Source organism: Rhincodon typus, chromosome 2 (assembly GCF_021869965.1).
Source record: "Rhincodon typus isolate 14 chromosome 2, sRhiTyp1.1, whole genome shotgun sequence".
NCBI lineage: Eukaryota > Metazoa > Chordata > Chondrichthyes > Orectolobiformes > Rhincodontidae > Rhincodon > Rhincodon typus.
Window position 1 is genome coordinate 81,631,454 of NC_063333.1, and position 22,029 is coordinate 81,653,482.

Below are 22,029 nucleotides of genomic sequence, written 5' to 3' on the forward strand. Positions count from 1 at the left end.
TGCTTGGCCTGCTGTGTTCATCCAGCTCTACACCTTGTTATCTCAGATTCTCCAGCATCGACAGTTCCTAATATCTCTGAAACAATAACTTCACGATATGACTTTAGATGGAACTTCTACTGGACTAGTGCTGTGTGATAATCAGCAATGCCCTTTCCTTTGCAGGGCTGGGTACATTATTTTGAGGTGGCCATAGGCAGAATAAGAACAGAATTCAACTTTGCATTCAATTTAGGTGATGATGTGCAAGGTGTTTTCAGCAGTCAGTTCTGCAGAGGGCACTGTGGACTGCTCATATTCAGGATGAAAGAGATTCAAATGTCAGAGAGTTCTCGACTATCAGAGTCAGAGCTGGTTTTCCTGTCCTATTTATTTTTACTTCCAACTCCACTAAACAATCAGTAAACAAGAGAGGGATCTAAATCTTGATCCAAAGGAAACGGAATTTTAGTCTACTTCTTATATCTTTTTCCCAAAAACAATTCTTTAGCCACTCAAATGAGCCAAATTCAAATTAAGATTATACAAACTAGGTGAAATTCTTTTGGGTCTATACCCAGGTTGATCGTGCATGAGGAATATCGGAAAATCGGGGGACAAAATGTATGCTCATTGTCCTTTCATTTAAACTATTTAAATTCTTACAATTGTTTGCTCTAACACACCAGGGTTTCTTATATTCACTAAGCCCAGCAATCAAGTGAACCTTGACACAGAGCCAGAAAAATCCCCTAATAGAGATGTTTTCTATTCTAGACAGAAACCTACACCTTAACCAAAACCCTGGGCTGAATCCTACAGTTGTTTTGGCTGAGTGCAAGTCTTGTTGTGTAAGATGTGGTGATTCTCGATGCAAAGCCAAGCACATTTTCTGTCTGCATCTCACCAAATCCACTACATGATTTGTCATTTAAACTCTCACAGCAAGAATCAAATCAATTTCAGCTCCATTTTACCTTCCTTCACTCATTCTCATTACCCTCTATCCTCACACAACACTAACCTTGTATGCCCTCTGTACTGCCTCCTCACTCCGTCAGAACATCTCAACACCTTTCACCCATGTGTACCAGCCCTAACAGCCATATCACTCATTTGCATCTTACAAATATGCCCCTTTTATATTATTATGAAGCTGACTGACACTTCACGTGGTTGTGGGGGTTGGGGGGGTGCAGGGGGAAGGAGGTTGGTGTTACCAGACATCCCCTCATTGATCACTGTTTGGCTGCCTGTGTGTGCAGAGTCTACGTCTGTAGGAGATCCCTAGCAGTGACAACGAAAGGGAGCTGTAACCGAGACGGTCAATGTTGCAGGATGGCCAGGGAGTAGGAACCCTGTGCTTCCAATGTAACATGTATTGCACGACAATAGCTGTTCTCCTGTGAACACCCAGCTACTGAATCTAGATGCAGCCAGGTTCCTGACTGGCCAGCTTACTCACCCCACCCATTGTGATCCCCTTTGCAGCCACTGTCTTCAATATTTCACCCTGTCCATGTGACTGGAATGGCACAATGGTCCTCCACCTCACTGTTAATGTGCTACTGAGACTTCCAACATCACGCTCTCCTCTCTTGGTGCCCAATGGTCAAGGCCACCGACTTCGCATTTCCTCACATCATCCCCCAAGCTGTGCCCACGCGACTACAAGTGCCGACTTGTCGTACACTTTCTCCAGAGCACACCCTCATTCCAACGGACCCGCCTTGCCACTTAAACCAGCCCCTCAGGTGGTGTGACCAGCGTCAGCCCAGACAGACTGTGGCGGATTTGCCACTCAGACTGAAGATAAAGGACTGACCGTGACCTGCTTCCTGCAGCACAGTGGCACGATCCCCTGCAGTACAACCTGTACCAACCCGATGCCTGTCTGTGGTCAAAACTTGGGACTTGTACGGGAGGTCGCCATTGACGAACTTCGCTGGGACCCCTGCACTGACTGGTGTCCCCATGGGCCTCACTGCAGACCACTCCCCTACGCCTGCTTGCAGATGCCATGTGTTCAGTGCAAAGACTGGGGTCATATGGTCCAGGTGCTAAACTGACATCGCACACTGAGGTAAGACAAAGTGCAGAAGCCCTCGACTGAGCACCACTGCACAGCAGGCAGCTGTGCCAACTGTCAATGCAAGGCAAGGCACAGCAGGGCAAAAGGATGTGTGCTTGCTATGATCATATGTACAGGTACTAGGTGATTGCATGCCGAGAGACGTAGGAAGCACTGATAGACAGCCTAGTCAAAGCTGTGCAATGCATTCTTTTCCTCGTTTGGTACCTGTGCCCAAAGCAGTTGTACACTGCTGGTTGCCAGTGTGCCCTGGTAGACAAGGCTGCCCTTGTAGGGTACACTGCTACTGCACTGGAGAATGCCAAGATGGTGGCAATGCCCCCCTGAATGTGGAATGAAGTGAAAGTGTACATGCAACTGGTGCTGGTGCATTGTGCCATGCTCTGTACCTCGTCCAGGGCTAACATGAACCAGCGATGAGACGAAACCCGCTCTGGTTTCCATGCCGAGTTTTCCTGGCAACGAGGTTGCTAAGGTCACAACCCGCGATGGGGTGGGCTATTTATCAGCTACTTGGCAAGTAACAATATTCAAATCTCAGCATGCCACTTGAAGAAAGAAAACAAGATGTGGCGAGGTGATCACAACATTGACATCGGCCTCGCTGAACACCTCTCCCAATTCTAGCCCTCCATCACACCTTCAGCCGTGCCATTCACAGCTCAGTAAGATTCTGCTCCATGTTTTCACATAATACTCTATTGGTGCAAGGGGAAAGCACAAAACTCTGAATTCCATAGCACTGTGCAAAATCGAAAGAAAAGAACGATCAAACTTTTAGACAGCAATTGAAAAAGTTAGAAGGGCCATTCACGGCCAGTGTTATAATACTTCAACAACATCAGCTTCTAATACAGCAAACATCCCAAGGCAATGTTTATTTGGTGATGCTGCTAAATGAATCACATATAGACATATTATAGCAGGGACTAAAAGATCGGTCTAAGTGGTAGGTTTTAAAGAAAATGTGAAAAGAAGAAAGAAATATGAAGAGAATCAGAGAAATTTAGGGAGTTTAGGCCCTAGACAGCTAAAAATGTGCTCTCCAATACTTGAGCAATCAAAATGCAGGATTCACAACAACAGGATGGAAGGAGGAGTACATATATTTCACAGGGTTTTAAGGCTGGAGGAGATTCCAGAGAGCACAAGGAATGAAGTCAACTATGGCCACAAAAATTGCTGTGCATTTTAAAATGTAGGTGAAGCTTAGCTGGCAGCATTGCATCTCAGCAAGCAAGCAGATCCCATGCATACAAGTCAGAAAGCAGGTTCAAGTGACAAATACAAATTCCAGTGACTTTAGCATGTTACGTGGTTGACACTTTACCAAAGTGGTGTCTTCCAAAAGCATCATCATAAAACTGAAAGAATGTTTAGTTCAGTTACTGGTTTGGAGTGTCACATTCGATAGCTGTGACAATGGAGTTATGAAAAAAAAGAATGAGAGGAGCGTTTGAATATGGACACAGCAGAGCATGTTCAGAATCAGCTGAATGGAAAGACAAACAAATGAGTCAGTTAGATCAACTGGAATGTTCAGGAATCAAAAAAGAGACGCTAAGTCACTTGAAGAGAGAAAAACAGCAAATCTTAAAGTTGTGTGTGTATTCCTGAAAAGTAAAACTATAAGTGAAACAATTTAAGCAAATCCAAAAACGCAACTTTAAACAAATTCAGTTTTCCCATGTACAGCAGATGTAACAGTTATAGTTACGTTTTGTCAGCTCTATTCTGTTACAAAAATCACTCAACCTTATAAAACTAAATACTGCATGTTCCTAAATTCCTATATTTGTAAATGAAGTCGCTTTTAAAATGTAATAATTTTAAAATTAAAATTAATATTAAAGTAATATATGTTACCACTTTCTAATTAACCCCTGCGTGCTGACTTATTCCCACTCTCCCTGTCTCTGCCCCACCCATCTCCCAGCCTCTCCATCCCTAACCCGCGCTCTCACTCTCTCTATTCTTGCCCAGCTCTCCCACACCCCCCATCTCTGACCCCCCCCCCCATCCCTGCGCCACTCTCCCCATCCCTGACCTACTCTTCCCAGGTCCCCCATCTCTGCCCCAATACCCCTGTCCCTGACCCACTCTCCCAGTACCCCCGTCCCTGCCCCAATACCCTCGTCCCTGACCCAGTCTCCCAGAACCCCCATCCCTGACCCAATACCCCCATCCCTGACCCAGTCTCCCAGTACCCCCATCCTTGCCCCACTACCTCCATTCCTGGTGCAAGATAAAGCTAAAGAAAAGGTCCTCCTGCAAAGTTCACATTCTGGCTTGGTTATTGCCATAACACTAAACTAAAACAATGCTGAACAAATCTAAAACAGAGACCTACCCTACAGATATTGGAAACAAAGATGCAATGGCCTCGTCCTGGCAACAACTGATGGAGAATTTAATGACAAAAATTGAGGAAGAAATAAAATCAGATGGATGAGTAAATACCGAGACATTGAAGTCAGCGAAGAAGATGCTGCCAAAAGCCATATTAACGACACTTAAAAGAAACTAACTACCTTAACATTGCTGATTACATGCCACATTCTCACAAAAATGACAACCACACTTTAAAATTAATTCATGAATTGAGAGATTGTGTGGTTGTGAAAGTGCTATACAAATGTTGATTCTTGTTTTATACATGAAAATATAATTCTGCAATCTCACCTCACAAAAACTGAGAGTTCACGGTGTGTGATCTTTCATTCACTAAAATGAACTGGGAAAAATAAACACAAGCTGCAAGCTCATGATTCTCTGAGTTGTAATTTCTGCCAGCACCCGTTCCACTGGGAAGTGCCATATTTCAAAATTATCTCTAAATGTTAATACCACAAATTAACACTGAAACGTCTCGGAACAAATTTGATTTGACTGAAGTTTGTAAGATCCTAAATGGCTTAGACAAAATGGACAATGGGAAAAATTTTACTCTTGTGGCTGTGTCCAAACCAAGATGATATAGTTTTAAGATTAGGGACTGCCCTTTTAAGACAAAGTGGAGGGATTTTTGTTTTGCTTTCAAAGGGTTGTGCAATTTTGGAACTCTGTCTCATAAGGTCGTGGGGGAATATCGTTAAGACGATGAAATAGATTCTTGATAGGCAAGGGAATCAAAATTGATCTCATTTAATCATACAGGATTCTGAAGGGACTTGACAGGGGAAATGCTGAGACGATGCTTCCCTGATGGGAAAGTCTAAGACCAGACGACATAGTCTCAGAATAAAGGGGTGTCAGTTTAAGAATGAGATGAGAAGGAATTTCTTCTCTCAGGGAGTTGAGTGTCTTTTGGAACTCCATGACACAGACAGCTGAGGGGGCAGAGCTCTTGTGTATATTTAAGGCTGACACAGATAGATTTTTGATCAGTAGGGAAATCAAGGGTTATGAAGTAAGGGCAGAGAAGCAGACATGAGGAAAATCGGATCAAATATGATCCTACTGAATGGCAGTACAGGCTCAAGGAATCAAATGGCCTACTCTCGTTCCAGTTTCTTTTGGTACTGACGGGAATGTGGAATTTGGAACACAAGCCAATCAGCCCTGATCTTATTGAACAGCAGAGCAGGCTCGGAGGGCCGAAGGTCCTGCTTCTGTTGCTAATTCATACATTTGTCAGAAAATCCTTCATTCGATTCTACAAACAAATTAATATTTGTGCAAAAATGGATGCAGATGAAAGTGAGAAAATACTTAGCTCTTCCAGATAAAACTTTTTTTCTAACTTTATGAACATGAAGTAAACTATGACTGACAAGAAAAAAAAACTTACTAATTTTATGTAAATCAAAACCTATAATGAGCAGTATTAATAAATTTGCCTTAAACTTGCTAATAATTAAAGTTGTGCAATTTAACTTAAGTAGTTGTTGACAGTTTCGAGGGTGGGTAGGGTTGAAGGATCAAGCTTTTAAGAAACATAATAGTACCCCCCCAGGCAATTAATATTAATCCACTCAATGGCAAGACTCGTCTGTGCAGTTAGTATGGTATCCATTGCATAATCTGAGGGGTACAGGCTAAAATACAGAAAAAGTACGCAGCACCACATGGAGCTTACTGTATCATTGGCTTTCACATTTCTGCACTTAATTTGGCCTTGGTGTTTGGTGCCATCAGGACAGATTGCAGTAATGTTCACGTAGACCCCATTGATTTGGTTGTCCACCTGCAGTTCTACTTCAGAAAGCAGTCTCTGTATGAAAACAAAACACACACAAAAAGAAAAATCAATTTCCCACGAACTGTGATGTAGTGGTTTTACAAACAAGCTGAATGACTCAGTGAGGAAAAGCTTTGTTGCACATATAAATCTTCCTTCTGTAAGAGTGAATCAGCGCAAAGTGACAAATGATCTACCACTTTTGTATTAAATGGTCGGCGCTTTCTCGAATTCTTTCCGAGTAGGAATCATCGATGATTCTTTGCATTTGAATAATGAGTGGAATCAATCTTCTGTTAAATCTTTTTCAAAAACAGTTTGTGTAACAAATCACTAGTTAGGCCACGTCTGGAATGCTGTGAACAGTTTTGGGCCCTTTACCTATGAAAAGGTAAACTGGCATTGGAGGCAGTCCAAGAGAAGATGCACGAGGCTGATACCAGTATAAAAGGGACTATATTACGGGGAGAGGTTGAATCGGTTGGGCTTATCAGAATTTAGAAGAATGAAGGGCAACCTTATTACAACATAAGATTCTTAGGGGGCTTTATAGGATAGATGTGGACAGATTGTTTCTTCTTGTAGGAAAGTCCAGGACCAAAGGGCATAATGTCAAAATAAAGGGGTTACCCATTTACGACAGAATAAAGGGGGAATTTCTTCTCTCAGAGGCTGGTGAATTTGAAGAGTTCTCTCCCGCAGAGGGATGGGTCATTATGTATATTCAAAGCTGAGACAGACAAGACTCTTTATCAGTAAAAGAATCAGGGTTATAGGACAAAGGCAGTAAAGTGAAGTTGAGAACGATCAGTACAACTATGGTCTCACTGAATGGTGGGGCAGTCTCAATAGGCTGAATGGCCTCCTTCTGCTCCTACATCTTATGATCTTATTAAGTGCCCACATAGAATTCAGGGATATATTTTAGTTCTTCATCATACATGGCACAGAACATCCTAACCTGATTTCTGATCTGTAAAAAAGAAAACACAAGGCAATCCCAAATACTACAGGAGTAAACTTTTAAATCTAAATTCCGAGATATAGCTAAAACATGAAACACGCAAAATCATCTCAAAAGGAAAAGCGGGCAAATATCAGGAGGACGATCAAGTTAACCCAATTTAGCCACACCTCTCGGAAAGAAGCAAAATGAAAATACATGTGGTCAACTAAGGAAATCCTTCAATATTTTGAAGTGTGAAGGATCGTGGGCCTCATCAAATTGATGGGTACGAACTCCCCTCCAGATCTTTCTTCCCCTTGGGCCTCAGCTTCATCCCATACATCCCCGCCTCGAAGAATTTCATTATCAGAACAACACTCAGCTTGTTTCCTGTCACTGAGCCTGCAGAAAAATGGCAAGGCCTGAGAGTGGGTGAAGAAGAATGGCATAAGGGATGAGAAACTTCAGTTATGTGGGGAAGCAGGAGAAACCGGGGCTGGGTCTGTTCTCTTTAGGACATAGACTTTAAAGGAAATCAGATAAAATTGTTAAAATTCACAAAATTCTTCAATAGATTAAATAATGAGAAGTTGTGTACAATCAGTAAGCGAAAGTCATAAATTTAAGGGCACTGGCAAAAGAAGCAAAAGATGGGTATGAAAAATAAAATACTTTTTATAAAGCAATTTACAGTGATGTGGGGTGAGCAGATTCAGATCTTACACGTTTTTTGACTAAGTACAGAATGCGCCAGGTTTTTTGGACAGATTCCTGCCATGAAGCTTAGTGAGGACTTCTTGCAATATCTTCCCAACCGTGCATCATTAACAATTTACCCTACCCCTATGGCAACCCTCATGTTCAATTCTACTGCCTTCTTATCACGCATTGTTCCTGGAACAACTTGGCATTCACAGGATATCTGAGGAAAGACCAACATTACTGGCCCCATGCTATTATAAAAGACCACTGTGCATTCCGATGAGCACTAGCATTACGAAGCTGGGTGAACAATGGAGTTGGGAGATATGTGAGAAGGGGAAATGGTCCGAGAGACCTAGAGGTCCTGGTCAAGGAGGTGGTGAAAAGGAGGGAAGGCTGCTTCCCGGAGCATTAGCAAAGGAAGCAGCACAACCAGCCCCGTGCAGCCTGGTCCGAGGCCCCACACAGCTCAAGCCATCTCCATAGTCTGGAGGAATAGCCAGCAGTGCCACAAGGTCAATGACCTTCTTCGCTTCACCAAGGTAAATGCCACACACTTCTCTCTGCTACCTCACACTCACTCCATCTCTGCCACTGCACCCATCTCCCACCAAGAATGATGCTCTGCCACTCTTGCTACTGAATGTAACATTTTCCCTTACTCACTCTCCCGCATGCACCCTCCCACACCAATGGCTTGGCTCAGCTCACCACTAGGACCCGACCAGCTCGATCAGTGGTACTGCTGCCGAGCCACTCTTGTTGGTGGACATTGAAATCCCCCACCCAGAGTACATTTTGTGCCCTTGCCATCCTCGGTGCTTCCTCCAAATGTTGCTCAACACGGAGGAGCACCAATTCATCAGCTGAGGAGGACAGTATGTGGTAATCAGCAGGAAGTTTCCTTGCCCATGTTTAACCTGAAGCCATGAGACTTCATGGGGTCTGGAGTTAATGTTGAGACTCCCAGAGCAACACCCTCCTAACTGTATACCACTGTGTCCCCCCCTCTGCTGGGTCTGTCCTGCCGGTGGGACAGGACATATCCAGGGATGGTGATGACGGTGTCTGGGACATTGTCTGTAAGGTATGATTCTGTGAGTATGACTATGTCAGGTTGTTGCTTAACTAGTCTGTGAGACAGCTCTCCCAATTTTGGCACTAACCCTTAGATGGTAGTGAGGAGGAGTTTGCATGGTCAACAAGGCTGTTTCTGCCATTGTCTTTTCTGGTCCCTAGGTCGATGCCAGGTGATCTGTCCAGTTTCATTTCTTTGAGACTTTGTAGCAATTGGTACAACTGGGTGGCTTGCTAGGCCATTTCAGAGGGCAATTGAGAGTCAACCACATTGCTGTGGCTCGAGTGTCACATGTAAGCCAGACCAGGTGAGGGTGGCAGATTTCCTTCCATGAAGGACATTAGCGAACCAACAATCAGTTTTTTCGGTTGTTCCAACAATCAGCAATGATTTCATGGTGATCAGTAGATTCTTAATTCCAGACTGTGGTTTTAAGTATTGAATTGAAATTCCACCATCTGCCGTGGTGGGATTCGAACCCGGGTCCCCAGAATATTACCTGGGTCTCTGGATTAATAGTCTAGCAATAATACCACTAGGCCATTGCCTACACTATCATACAACAAGCTTTCTGTGCCCACCCCCTGCCCCGACTGAGGATTGCTGGCCAGCAAGGTAATCTGAATAAAAACTGAAAGAACTGCGGCTGCTGTAAATCAGGAACAAAAACAGAAGTTGCTGAAAAAGCTCAGCAGGTCTGGCAGCGTCTGTGAAAAAAAGTCAGAGTTAACATTTCAGGTCCTGTGATCCTTCCTCAGAACTGATGGTACCTAGGAAAATGTCAGTTTATGTGCAGAAGCTAGGGTGGGGGGGGGGGGTAAGGAGTAAATGATAGGTGGAAATAGAGCCCAAAGAGAGAGAACAGTTGGACAGAAAAAGGGGTTGATAACAATTTGGCTAAGAGAGTGAAAGGCTGTTAATGGAGACTGTTAGTGACTAACAATAGGTAGTGTGTAATGGCAGGCCCGGTGATAACAAGACCTGGTGTGTGGGGTAGGGGGCTGGGACATGGGAGAGTTTAGGCCCTAAAATTATTGAACTCGATATTGAGTCCGGAGGTCTGCAGGGTCCCCAAGCGGAAAATGAGATGTTGTTCTTCCAGCTTGCGCTGAGCTTCGCTGGAACACTACGGCAAGCCAGAGACAGAGATGCTGGCCAGGGAACAGGGTGGTGTGTTAAAGTGGCAGGCAACTGGAAGCTAAGGGTCTTTTTTGTGAGCAGAACGTAGATTAGGGGTCACCCAGTCTACACTTTGTTTCCCCAATGTAGAGGAGACCACACTGTGAGCAGCGAATGCAGTAGACTAGATTCTGGGAAGCGCAGGTAAAGTGCTGCTTCACCTGGAAGGTATGTTTGGGCCCTTGGATACTGGGGAGGGAGGAGGTAAATGGGCAGGTGTTACACCTTCAGTGGTTGCAGGGGAAGGTACCATGGGGCTGTCGGATGGAGTTGGGAGTGAAGGAAGAGTGGACCAGGGTGTCCCGAAGGGAACAGTCCCTGCGGAAGGCAGACAGGGGAGGGGAAGGGAATATATGTCTGGTGGTGGCATCTCGCTGGAGGTGGTGGAAATGGCGCCTGATGATCTTCAGGATCATCCGACCAGCATCCAGATCCAAAATATCACAGATGCTGCCAGACCCGCTGAGCTTTTGCAGCAACTTCTGTTTTTGTTCCAGCAAGGCAAGCTGACTGGTTGTGTGATTCCACTAATTGGCAATGCATTGGTGCTTCAAAAGGAAGGTGTTAAGTAGTAAAGCAATAATAGAGCAGGCAAACTGTCCTCAGATGCAATCTGGTCCAATCTGTGAGCTGAGTACTTGTCCCTGAATGCTCGGTGTCCTGGGAGCAGCCTTTCAATATGAGTTGGTGGTGCACCCTACAATGCAAGGCTGCGCTTGCTGAGCGTCCTGCAAATGGATTGGAAAAGGGCTACAATGGTTGTGAAAGGGTGGAAATGGGTGCATACCAATGTCGGTGGGCGAGGGACGCTCGGGGCTGGTGGCTATGGATCTGAGACACTGTTTAGTGCTAAGCAACATGGTAGCTGGCTGTAGCCACTGCCATGCTGAAGTTGCTAGGTACTCACTCCGATTTCATTGTTGAGATTTCTCAAGTTCTAGCTTGTCCGCCGCATGGCCATCACTGAAGCATTTCATGAACTGTAATCTGCAAAATTGGGAATTTGCTGCTGAATACTGAGAAACTGGCCTCGCCACTCGTAAAAACCTAAAAGATGGAGCAAGAATGCTCCAACTGTCAAGACAGGTCTCACCAGACTTCTCATCTGCTTCACTCAGACCCCGAGAAGGTTCTGCCTAACAGCAATCTTCAAATAAGAATTGGATAAATACTTCAATAGGAAAAATATTCAGGCCTGTGCAAGACTCATTGAACTACCCTTCCAAACAGACACTATGCACTAAAAGAATAGAAAGTAAATGAAGAAGTACTTACAGAGGAGTGGAAGAAGTGTCTTTTTCTGAAATTCTACTGACTTTTCAACAACTTGGGTCAGATTGTGGGTCTTCATTTGGCATTTTACTATAATCAATATTTCTCTGGTTTAACTAAATATCAAATTCATACTCACACAAAAGTATTCTTTCAAATATCAGATTCATGCATGTTTGTCAGAATTTTCTTCATTATCTTCCCAGTTCTCAAAATAACATTGGCTCATAACGTCAATAAAAATTGCGTATGCACACAAAAATCACAGATCAAAGTGATTATTTTCTGCCAAAGTTTAATAGAATATTATTGCCAGTGTAGAGAGAATGAAGAGGAAATGCTGATGAATTAGCTTCTGTGGCATCATGACCTGTTCAATGCACATTTGAGTCATGCAACAGAGTTCAAGGACCATCCTAAATATATCCTCAGATCTCATCACTTAACGACAAAGAGCTGGGCGTTCAATCATGTTTTAGAAGGCTTGGATCTGATGAGGCATACATTCATGCCCAGAGGCAGGAGGCAATCAACAGGGATGTGGTTTGGAAAGTACAGCAGAAAAAGTTGTTGGAACACATTGAAAACAAGCTTTGACGACTTTGCAACAATGTGCATGAATGGTACAAGAGCATATCTCAGATGTACATCAGAACCACTTCATAAAATAAACTCCTTCCTGATTTGAACACAAAGGTCTGTAACACCTCTGATGATGAGTCACCGGACTCAAAACCTTAATTCTGCTTCTTTCCCACAGGTGCTGCTGTACCTGTTGAGTTTTGACAGCAACTTCTGTTTTCATTTTAGATCTGGAACAGGCTGGCTCACTGATAAAAGTGCCATCATTGTGAATGCTTTACACTCAACAATTGAGTGCAAATATGAATTTAGACAACCATGTCTTCCCGTTCAGAAAATGATGTTTCTCTTGATCTAAAATAAATATTAGGAATGGCACAGTTCTTGTAAAAATCTTTACTGTGCTTCCACCAAATTAGTCTTAGCATTGTTAAAGCTCAGCTGTTAACCTACTCAAAAGAACAGGATCAAAAGCTACAGTACAATAATGCAGAGTATTGTTGTGGTTGTTGAAGGTCAGTCATCTCAGCTACAGGACATTTACGCAAGAGTTCCTCAGGTTAGTGTTCCAGGCTGAACCATCTTCAGCTACTTCATCAATGTCCTCCTTTCCATTATAAAGTCAGAATGAGGACATATGCCGATTACCACTCAATGCTCAGTACCATTCATGACTGCTCGCACGATGAAGAGGTCCATGTCCAAATGCACACTGTTTGGGTGACAAGTGACAAGTAACATGCTTGCCACACAAGTACATAGCAATGACCATTAAAAACAAGAGAGAATCTAACCATAGATCCTTGACATTCAATGGTACTACCATCACTGAATCCCCCCACTATCAACATCCTGGGGGTGAGCAGGGACCAGAAGCTGAACTAGCCATACAAGTGCTGTGGCTATAACAGCAGGTCAGATGCAAAGAAGCTTGCAGTGAATAACTGACCTCCTGACTCCCCAAAGCCTGTCCAACCATCTACAAGGTACAAATCAGGAAGAATTGCTCCCCACTTGCCTGGATGAGTGCAGATGCAACAACATTCAAGAAGCTTGACACCATCCAGGACAAAACAGCCTGCTTGATTGGTACAGCATTCATCGACATTCACACCCTCCACCACCAATACTCATAGCCGTGTGTACCATCTACAAGATACGTTACATAAATTCACCAATGCTCCTTAAACAGAACCTTCTAAACCCATGACCACTACTACCTATAAAAGGACAAAAGCAACAGATAGGTGGGAACACCTACACCTGCAAATTACCCGTCAAACCACTCACCATCCTGACATGGAAATATATTGCCATTCTTTCAGTGTTACGGGGTCAAAATCCTCCCTCCGTAATAGCATTGTGTGTTAACCTCTTACAGCATGTGGACTGCATCAGTTCAAGAAGGCAGCTCACCACCACCTTCTCAAGGGCCCCTTTGGGATGGGCAGTAAATGCGGGCCCAGCCAGTGACACCCAAATCCCATGGATGAACAAAAAGAAGCATTAGTTACCAAAAGACAAAGCTGTGAAAAATAGCAATAATTATTCTTTCCATTTCTTATAAAGATTCTTTCAATGTCATATTTCTATGACATTTGTATAATAATTTCTTTTTAAATAATTCCACATGGTATGGGAGTCAAGAAGGATACATGTTCTCAGTTACCCAATTAGATAGTTTAAAAAAAATCTTGCATTAGTATTATAACCAAACGCTTTCCAAAGATATCAGAGTGCTTTGCAAACACTGAATTACTTTTCAGAAGAACGTGTTTGTTTTCCTATTTGCATATATGACAATATTCAAAAGCACAAAAATAAATAATCATTCTTCAAATAATTCTTAATGATTCATTGAGTTTATATAGGGGCCTAGGGATAAAAGTTTCATCAGGATCCACCAATCACCAAAAATAGCTTTGGTAGATTATTGAAAGCTCAGAGATAGAGTATGAATTAAGCAAACATCATTATGACAGAGAACATTAAGAGAAGAACTGATGCAAATGCTAAAACTGATGCAAGAAAATAATGTTTTGGGTTTAAATTTAAAGTCATCTCCAAAATAACAAAGACAGTAGTTAGAAAAATTTTTATTTTGTTGTTATATTTGTTTATTAGATGTGATGATCTACAAGAAACAGCAATGGGCAGAGCAACCGTAACATACCTTGAAAAGGCCGCAAAATAAATTACCAGGATTCTGTCAAGTTGATGAATTGGACAACCAGCAAAGGTCCATCAAAATCAAATGGTGTTCAAGCACTTCACAGAAATCATAGAATCCCTACATTGTGGATGCTGGCCATTTGGCTCAAAGAGTTCACACTGAGCCTCCAAACAGCATCACACTCACCCCCTGTAACCCAGCATTTCACATGGCTAATTCACCTAACCTACATATCCCTGGACACTGAGCAATTTAGCATGGTCAATCCACCTAACTTGCACATCTTTGCACTGTGGGACGAAAACCAGAGCACCCAGAGGAAGTTCATGCAGACACGGGGAGAATGTACAAACTCCATGCAGTCACCTGAGGGAGCAGTCAAACCTGGGTCCCTGGTGCTGTGAGGCAACTGTACTAGCCACTGAGCCATCATGCTGCCCTAAGAGGGGAAGGACAGAAGACCATGCACTGGCCAGGAACTGAACCCAGGCCTCTGGCATGGTAGGCAAAAAATTCTACCACTGAACCACCAATGCAACCACTGCACTTACGTAGCACTTTACGCATGATCTCCTGGTTGACAGCACCTCCATGAGGATATGCTCTAGGCTGAGTGCCCACCTCACTCCTGGGCAATCTCCAGCCTGAGCAGCGACTTAAATCCACCTGAAAAGTAGTGTTTCAGCCCTTAATATTCAGTCAAGAAGTGAGACTGCTGCTAAATAAACCAAGCTGATATGGACGATTTCTGTTTTATTATTGAATTTCCTGCTGTTGTTGTTTTCTTTTCAATGGACTTTTAGCATATGTTTTAAAGCTTTCAGGGCACCAGGTCTTGAGTGTAGATCTTGCTGATAGATTAGACATGAAACAGATTTTCAAAATTTTGGAAGGCAATTTTTTAATGCAGCTTTCCAGTAAACTTGCAAAAGAAATCTTCATGTACTGCCAATTATTTCATTCCTGTGTAATTGGAAAGATCCCATCAGTATAAACACAAGCCATATTGTTTACCTCATCCCTTCATTTGCTTCTGCAAATTCAAAATTGTTCCTTAAATACATTCCGTTCTTGCTATTCAATTTGCTTAATTAGCTAAATAATTAGCATTAGAGTGTTTTATTATGTACGGAGTCAGACTTGTAGATCTGAGGAGTGATAGAGTTTTGAGGATTTGGAAGGAAGGTCTTTTTTCAGAGTGCTCATGAGATAAAAAAGACATTATTCATGAATTAGAAATCTGTTGTTAAACCCATATACTTTATTCTCAATTTTTTTAATAACAAGGAGCAGGAGTAGATCATTCAACCTCTCGAATCTGCTCTGCAGATTTGATAAGATCATGGTACGTCTGATTACAATATGAAATCCACATTACTGCTTATTCCTGATGACCTTTCACCCCTTTACTTACTAAGAACCTATCTACCTCTGCCTTAAAAACATTCAGACTCTCGTCCTGAAAAGATGGTGGAAGCAGAGTTCAAAATATGCACGAACCTCAGAGAAAATTTGCATAATCTGTGTTTCAAATGAATGACCCATGATTTTTAAACAGTGGCCCAGTTTTAACCAGTTTTAAATCCTCCCATGACAGGAAACATCTTCATAGAATCATAGCGTGCAGAAAAGGCCCTTCAACTCAGGGAGTCTGTACCGCCAAAAATACACAACTACCTACACTAGTTCCACTTTCTAGCACTAGGCCAAAGCCTTAACGGTTATGACACGTGCTCATCTAACTACTTTTTAAAGATTGTGAGGTTACCCACTTCGACTAGCCTCCCAGACAGAGCATTCCAGACCGCTACTACCCTCTGGGTAAAAATTATTCTCCTCAAATCTTCTCTAAACCTCCTGCCTTTCACTTTAAGTGTGTCCTTAGTTCTTGGCCCTTCACTAAGAGGAACACTAAAGGTGATGCCCTAGTAGTATTATCGCTAGACTATCAATCCAGAGGCCCAGGTAATTATATAAGACTTTAATGATGACCATGAAACCATTGCCGAGTGTTAGGAAAACCCATCTGGTTCACGAACATCTCTTAGGGAAGGAAACTGCGATCCTTACCTGGTCTGGCCTACATGTGACTCCAGACCCACAGCAATGTGGTTGACTGTTAACTGCCCTCTGGGCAATTAGGAATGGGCAATAAACACTGGTCCACCCAGTGACACCCACATCACAGGAATGAGTTTATTTAAGAAAAATAGCTGCTTTCTGTTCATCTTGTCAATCCTCAATCTTATACAATTCTATCAGATCCCCTTCAAACTTCTCAAGCAAACAACCGAAGCTTATCCAACCACTCCTCATAGCTGAAATGCTCCATTCCACTCTAGCTGAAGTACAATCTAAAACCTTTCTCCTCACTGTCGATACCTGCCAATCGATGTGTCACCACAAATTTACTTATCATCATCCACTCCCCACATTACCCCTTTTGTCAAGACCCCTCAGAATCTTTAACATTATAATCAAATTGCCTCTAACTCTTCTAACCATTGGTAGATATAAGCCTAGCCTATCCAAACTTTCCTCCTAAGACAACCTTTTCATTCCACTTATTAGTTTGGTAAACCTTTCCTGAACTACTTCCAGCACATTTACCTAAATAAGGTGACCCACTACTGTGTTTAGTGCTATAGATGTGGATTCACCAGTGCGACTTACAACTTAAGCATAATCTCCCAACTTTGAATTCAATTCCCCTTACAATGAAGGATAACATTCTATAATGCTCCTTAATTCCTTGTTTACCTGCATACTAACCTGTTGTGATTAATGCACTACGGTATTCAGATCCCTCTGTATTGCATTTAGATACTAAACGTCTGCGTTACTCTTCTGGCAAAAAGTACATTTTTGCATTTTCCCACATTATACTCCATTTGCCACATCCTTGCCCCCTCACAGTATCTTTTTGTAGCCTCCTCTTTACACTTAATTTCTAACTTATCTTTATATCAACAATATATATGGGAATCATTCTCCATACTAATATGTAGTGTAGCACTTTATCTAATGCCTTCCAGAAATCCAAGTACATCCACCGGTTCCCTTTTATCCAGAGCAAGTATTAGCTCCTCAAAGAATTCCAATAGATTAGTCAAACATGACTTCTCTTCATGAAACCAACTTGACTCAGTCTGATTACCTTAAACCTATTTAATTACCTTGCGATAATTTCTTTAATATTAATTTCTAATATATAGGTATTTCTTCCTTTCTGTCTCGCTCCCTTTTTGAATAAAAAGTTATCATTTGCTATCTTCCAATCTAATAAGACCATCCCTAAATTAAAGGCGCTTTGAAAAATTAAAACCAATGCATGAACTATCTCACTAGACAATTCTTGTCACTAGGATGGAGTCCATCAGGACCAATGCAATGCTCCTGTCCAATTCATCTATCATTTCCTTATTTTCCCACTGTTAATTCTCCAGTCTCATGTTCTATTGGATCAATGCTCGCTTTGTTAACTGTACAGTTTCAAAATTTTTGATAGAATCTCTTACAATCTGATTTTATATTTCTGGCTAGCTTTCTTACTCCCATTTTTCTGTTTCTGTTTAGTGGTCGTTCTTTGTGATTTTTTTTCATATTCTGCCAAATCTTCTGACCTGCTGGACTCTGCAGTTGTATTTATTTCTTTAATTTGATACGATCTTTCACCTTCCTAGCTCCCTATAGACAGTGGGTCAATCCCCTGAAATTCTTCTTACTCTTTCTTAAGAATGTCTGCTGCTGCATCTCTATTGGCCTTTCTTTTAACTAATTTGCCAATTGACTTAAGATTGCTCTGCTTTCACACTGTCATAATTGCCATTTTTTTTAAATATAGTCTCATAACTATTCCTATACCCATCAAAATGAATGTAAAATTCAATCATTTTATGGTCACTGCTACTTAGGGACATCTTCAATATGAAATCATTAATTAATCTTATCTTCAAGAATAGTGTCAGGTTCAGTATAGCCAGCTCTCTCGTTGGCTCCAGGCATGGTGCTCTAAGAAACTATCCCAAAATATTCCATGAACTCCTCATCACCTTTGACCATCTGCATTTTCCAGTCAATACGTGAATTAAAATTTCCTATGATTATTGTTGTACCTTTCTGACAAACTCCTATTATTCCTTCCTTTATACTCCTCCACCCTCTTGTATGGTTAGTTAGGAGGGGCTGCACACCACTCGCATCAGTGATTTTGTGCCTTTATCATTTCTCATCCCCACCCAAACCATTCAACATCCTGATTTCTTGGAATTAGGGTAATCCCTCTTTATCATACTCATATCATCATTAACTAGCACAGCCACTCCACACATTTTCCTACCTTCCTATCTTTGCTAAAATCCTTGTAAAATTCAAGATTCAGATCCCAGTCCATGACATCCTGCAGCTATATCTCTGGGATAGTGACCAGACCATTTTTATTCATTTGGATTTGCACTTTTGGATCATCTATTTTACACTGAATGCTATGTACATTCAGATACAGAAGTTTTAGTTGCATTCTTTTTGTAAATTGTCAACTAATCTGTTGGTTTACTTTTAAATCTACACTATCTCTTCCCATCTGTACAGATCCAATATTCTTAAGTATTGGTGCCTGAACTGGGTTGAAAAAGGAAATAAACAACTAGCAGTACAAACAATTTTATCCATTCTTTCATTTCTGATATTAACCAGATGCTTAATTTGCAATTTTTGAAGGAAATGTTCTTGCAAAGTGCTAGAGAAAACCTAAACTATTTTCAAGATTCTGTGTTTCCGGCTTATTTTCTGTTCAGCAAATTCTACGATCAGAGGGGATGGACGTCTTTTCTGTCATATATAACATGCTTAGTTATCCACTACAAGTTCTGCCAGCACCATGTCAAGATTTATTAGGTTTTATTCTCCCTTGCCAAAACTATCCATCACACTGAATAGTAAAGATCATCCGCAAAATTTTTCTGCACTACCAATTATTTCCTAAATCTCCACTTCATCTTTAACAAGCACAGGCATTCATAACCTTCTTCACCATCGGTGAGCTGTTTGCTCCCTCTGACCAGATTAAAAGCTCAACCAAAACATCAGACTTTCCACTTTGTGGAAAATACCTACATCTTACTAGTTTCTTCATCGTAGCTTCAGCCTGTTATGCATAAATTCATCTTAATCCCATCAATGGGACTGTGCCTTCAGCTAACTGAGCCCCATGCACTAGAATCACTGTTCTAGGCCCACTTGTGTTTTCACTTTCCTTTACACATCAGCCAGGTTTTTGACTGCCATTTAACTAATCTTCCTCTCTGACTTAGTACTCACTTTCTCCGTGTCTCTGAAGCACCTCTGAATACTTTTATACGCATATGCTGCAAATTAGTATTGTGAAATAGTCCAGTGACTTTGTTAAAGGATTACACAGCAAACCAGAGCGCTAAAAATAGCAGCAGAATTTCAATATTGTTGCTCTTACAGTACCAGAAGTAATTTATTATGATGTGCAAACATTCCACCTATACGCCAATACATGTGGCTCATGACTATAGAGAAATTGTGGACATTGTGAAGCCAATTGTATGAATTTACAATCCTGGCATGCAGCCTCAGCTACAGGAAACACGCATTAAGTAACTGAGCACAGTAAGTCCTTGTTTAAAATTGCTCCATTCAACACTGTTGCATTTTAATTTTGCTAAGTTAATGGGACCCGTTATCTCTCTTTGAAAGATTCATTTTAGTGTTGTTTTCCATAGATTTATCACCATTGAGTTGTTTCTCCTGTTTTCCAACTCTCTAACTTGAGGCAGTTCCCTGTGCCTAGCTTTCTGACACTGGCCTCTCCTCATGGCCAACCCTCTGACTTGCAGCCTCTCCCCTGAGATTGGAGCCTGAAGCATTGCTACCTAGGGCATACACCAAGGAGACTTATTTCATCAGGATCCAGACTGCCTGCTTGACCACAGACCACATGTTCTGGGCCATGACAAAGCTAATGTCTAACAGCAGCCCTGAGGCAGCCGCCAACAAGAGGCTGCATTGTCCCTTCTTATTGGTCACCATCACTTTCATGATCTGGTTGTGAATATGTGGAGCTGCTCCTCTTGTTTAACTGCTGGGCCTTGGCCTTCCTCCCTTTCCTCCCAGCTAATAGGTTGTCAATCCTGACTAAAATTTGGCATCTGCCCCTACCCCTGCCCTCTCTCTGTGCAAGCTGCATTAGGGGTGTCAGGAGTAGAAGGATCTGCAGTAACCAGCATGCAGGACATACAATCACGGAACAAGAATACGCAACTCAGCCCTTCGAACCTGATCCACCATTCAATAAATTCATGGCTAATCTAATTTTAATCTTTCATTCACTGGTCATCCACAATCTATCTACTTCTGACTTGCAGAATTTAAAAATTCTGCATCCATAGTCTTTTAAGGAAGATAATTCCAAAGACTCACAACATCCAGAAAAAACTGTTTTCTCATCTTTATCTTAAACAGGTGACCACTTATTTTTAAACTACTACCCCCCAGGAGGTTTGGGAAGTAGAATCAGGCGCGAGTAGGAGGTATAATACTCCAAATAGAAAGTTACATTTTTCTTTTATATTTCTAAATTTATTTTAAATGGTATTTCATTTATGGATGTAGGGATTTAACAATGTAAAATATTTCAATTTACAGGGTACACATATTTTGATTTTTTTTATACGCAAGACACGAGAGAACTGAATCAAAGTATACGAATCAATACATCACTTAAAGTTGCTGGAATTAAAATTACAAATTTTCAGGAATACAGCCACAATTTTAATAGAAGACCTAATAAATATACATTCCATCATTAACTATATATTAGAATTCCTAATAAGGCTTACTACCAGAAATGCAATTCTGCAAAACTGAACTTTTTTTGATGCAATAACTGAAATTTAATTAGAGTAATTTGGTTACGTTTTAGGGGACAAAATCCAAATAACATAAGACAGCAGGTCAAGAGAACAATGACTTAAAGCTGATGCCCAGAAATTCTTCTTTATTTAAGGGATGATTGCAACTCTGAATGGGCTTTTAGGTAATAGAAACAAAGTTTGCACTCATTTAAGATGATGATGGGTGCTATGATGAGGCTATTGAAGGTTTATGCTGGTTAAATAAACCATGTGGAGACAAACAATCTTCCTCCTGTGGACCTACTGAGGAATGTGTGACCCTTGCTGTGGATAGTAGGAAATGTTACACTGAATCTCTTCTAAGGGCAGGGTTGGGGTAGATTAAGGATTTTAATGATTTCGTTGTAGCCAAATGGGATTCACCTAAACATCAATAACCCAATGCTCTGCATTGCCCAGTTAAAAATCTGCAATCATCCATGCATACTTGAGGCTAGTCCCAATTAATATTGGCCTCTGGCCAGTCCAGCTTCAGCATGCAACTCAGACTTGACCCCATCTTGCTGCCTCTGTTCAAATCAGTTCAGTTTTTCTGCTGCACTTAAAGTTACTAAATGTAACCAAGTTGTTACAAAGCCCCCAAATAAAAGCTGAGGATTAGTAAACACACAACATAGGAATAAGTCAGCATTAGAGAAATGTTAACAGAAAAAGGGCACCAAGGCAACAAAAGGAAAAGAATCGAGAGAAGCTCTAGAGAAGCTTCCAACAGTCAGTACTTTATTCTACTGCTCAGGCACCTCTACTCTCTGACCAACTAATTAATCTCTAGGCTCTGAATGCTTTGCCCCAGTGTCTATCAATGGTTGGGTCTAGTTACAGTTTGGCCACAAAATTTGAGACCATTATTCTATGAGTTAATTACATTTAGATTTTGGTTGTTGCTGCAAACCCACCCAAGCTTT

General features: G+C 41.7%; 1 protein-coding gene across 1 annotated transcript in view; it reads right to left on the bottom strand.

The window, feature by feature from the left end:
- LOC109915227 (integrin beta-8-like) overlaps positions 1 to 22,029 on the bottom strand; it is a 100,228-nt gene that overhangs the window by 37,874 nt on the left and 40,325 nt on the right. The window contains exons 7-8 of the mRNA XM_048608453.1: positions 14,735 to 14,827; positions 6,150 to 6,284 (exon numbers count right to left, since the gene is read on the bottom strand). Of these exons, the coding sequence (XP_048464410.1) occupies positions 6,150 to 6,284; positions 14,735 to 14,827 (228 nt within the window). The remainder of the gene's footprint in view (positions 1 to 6,149; positions 6,285 to 14,734; positions 14,828 to 22,029) is intronic.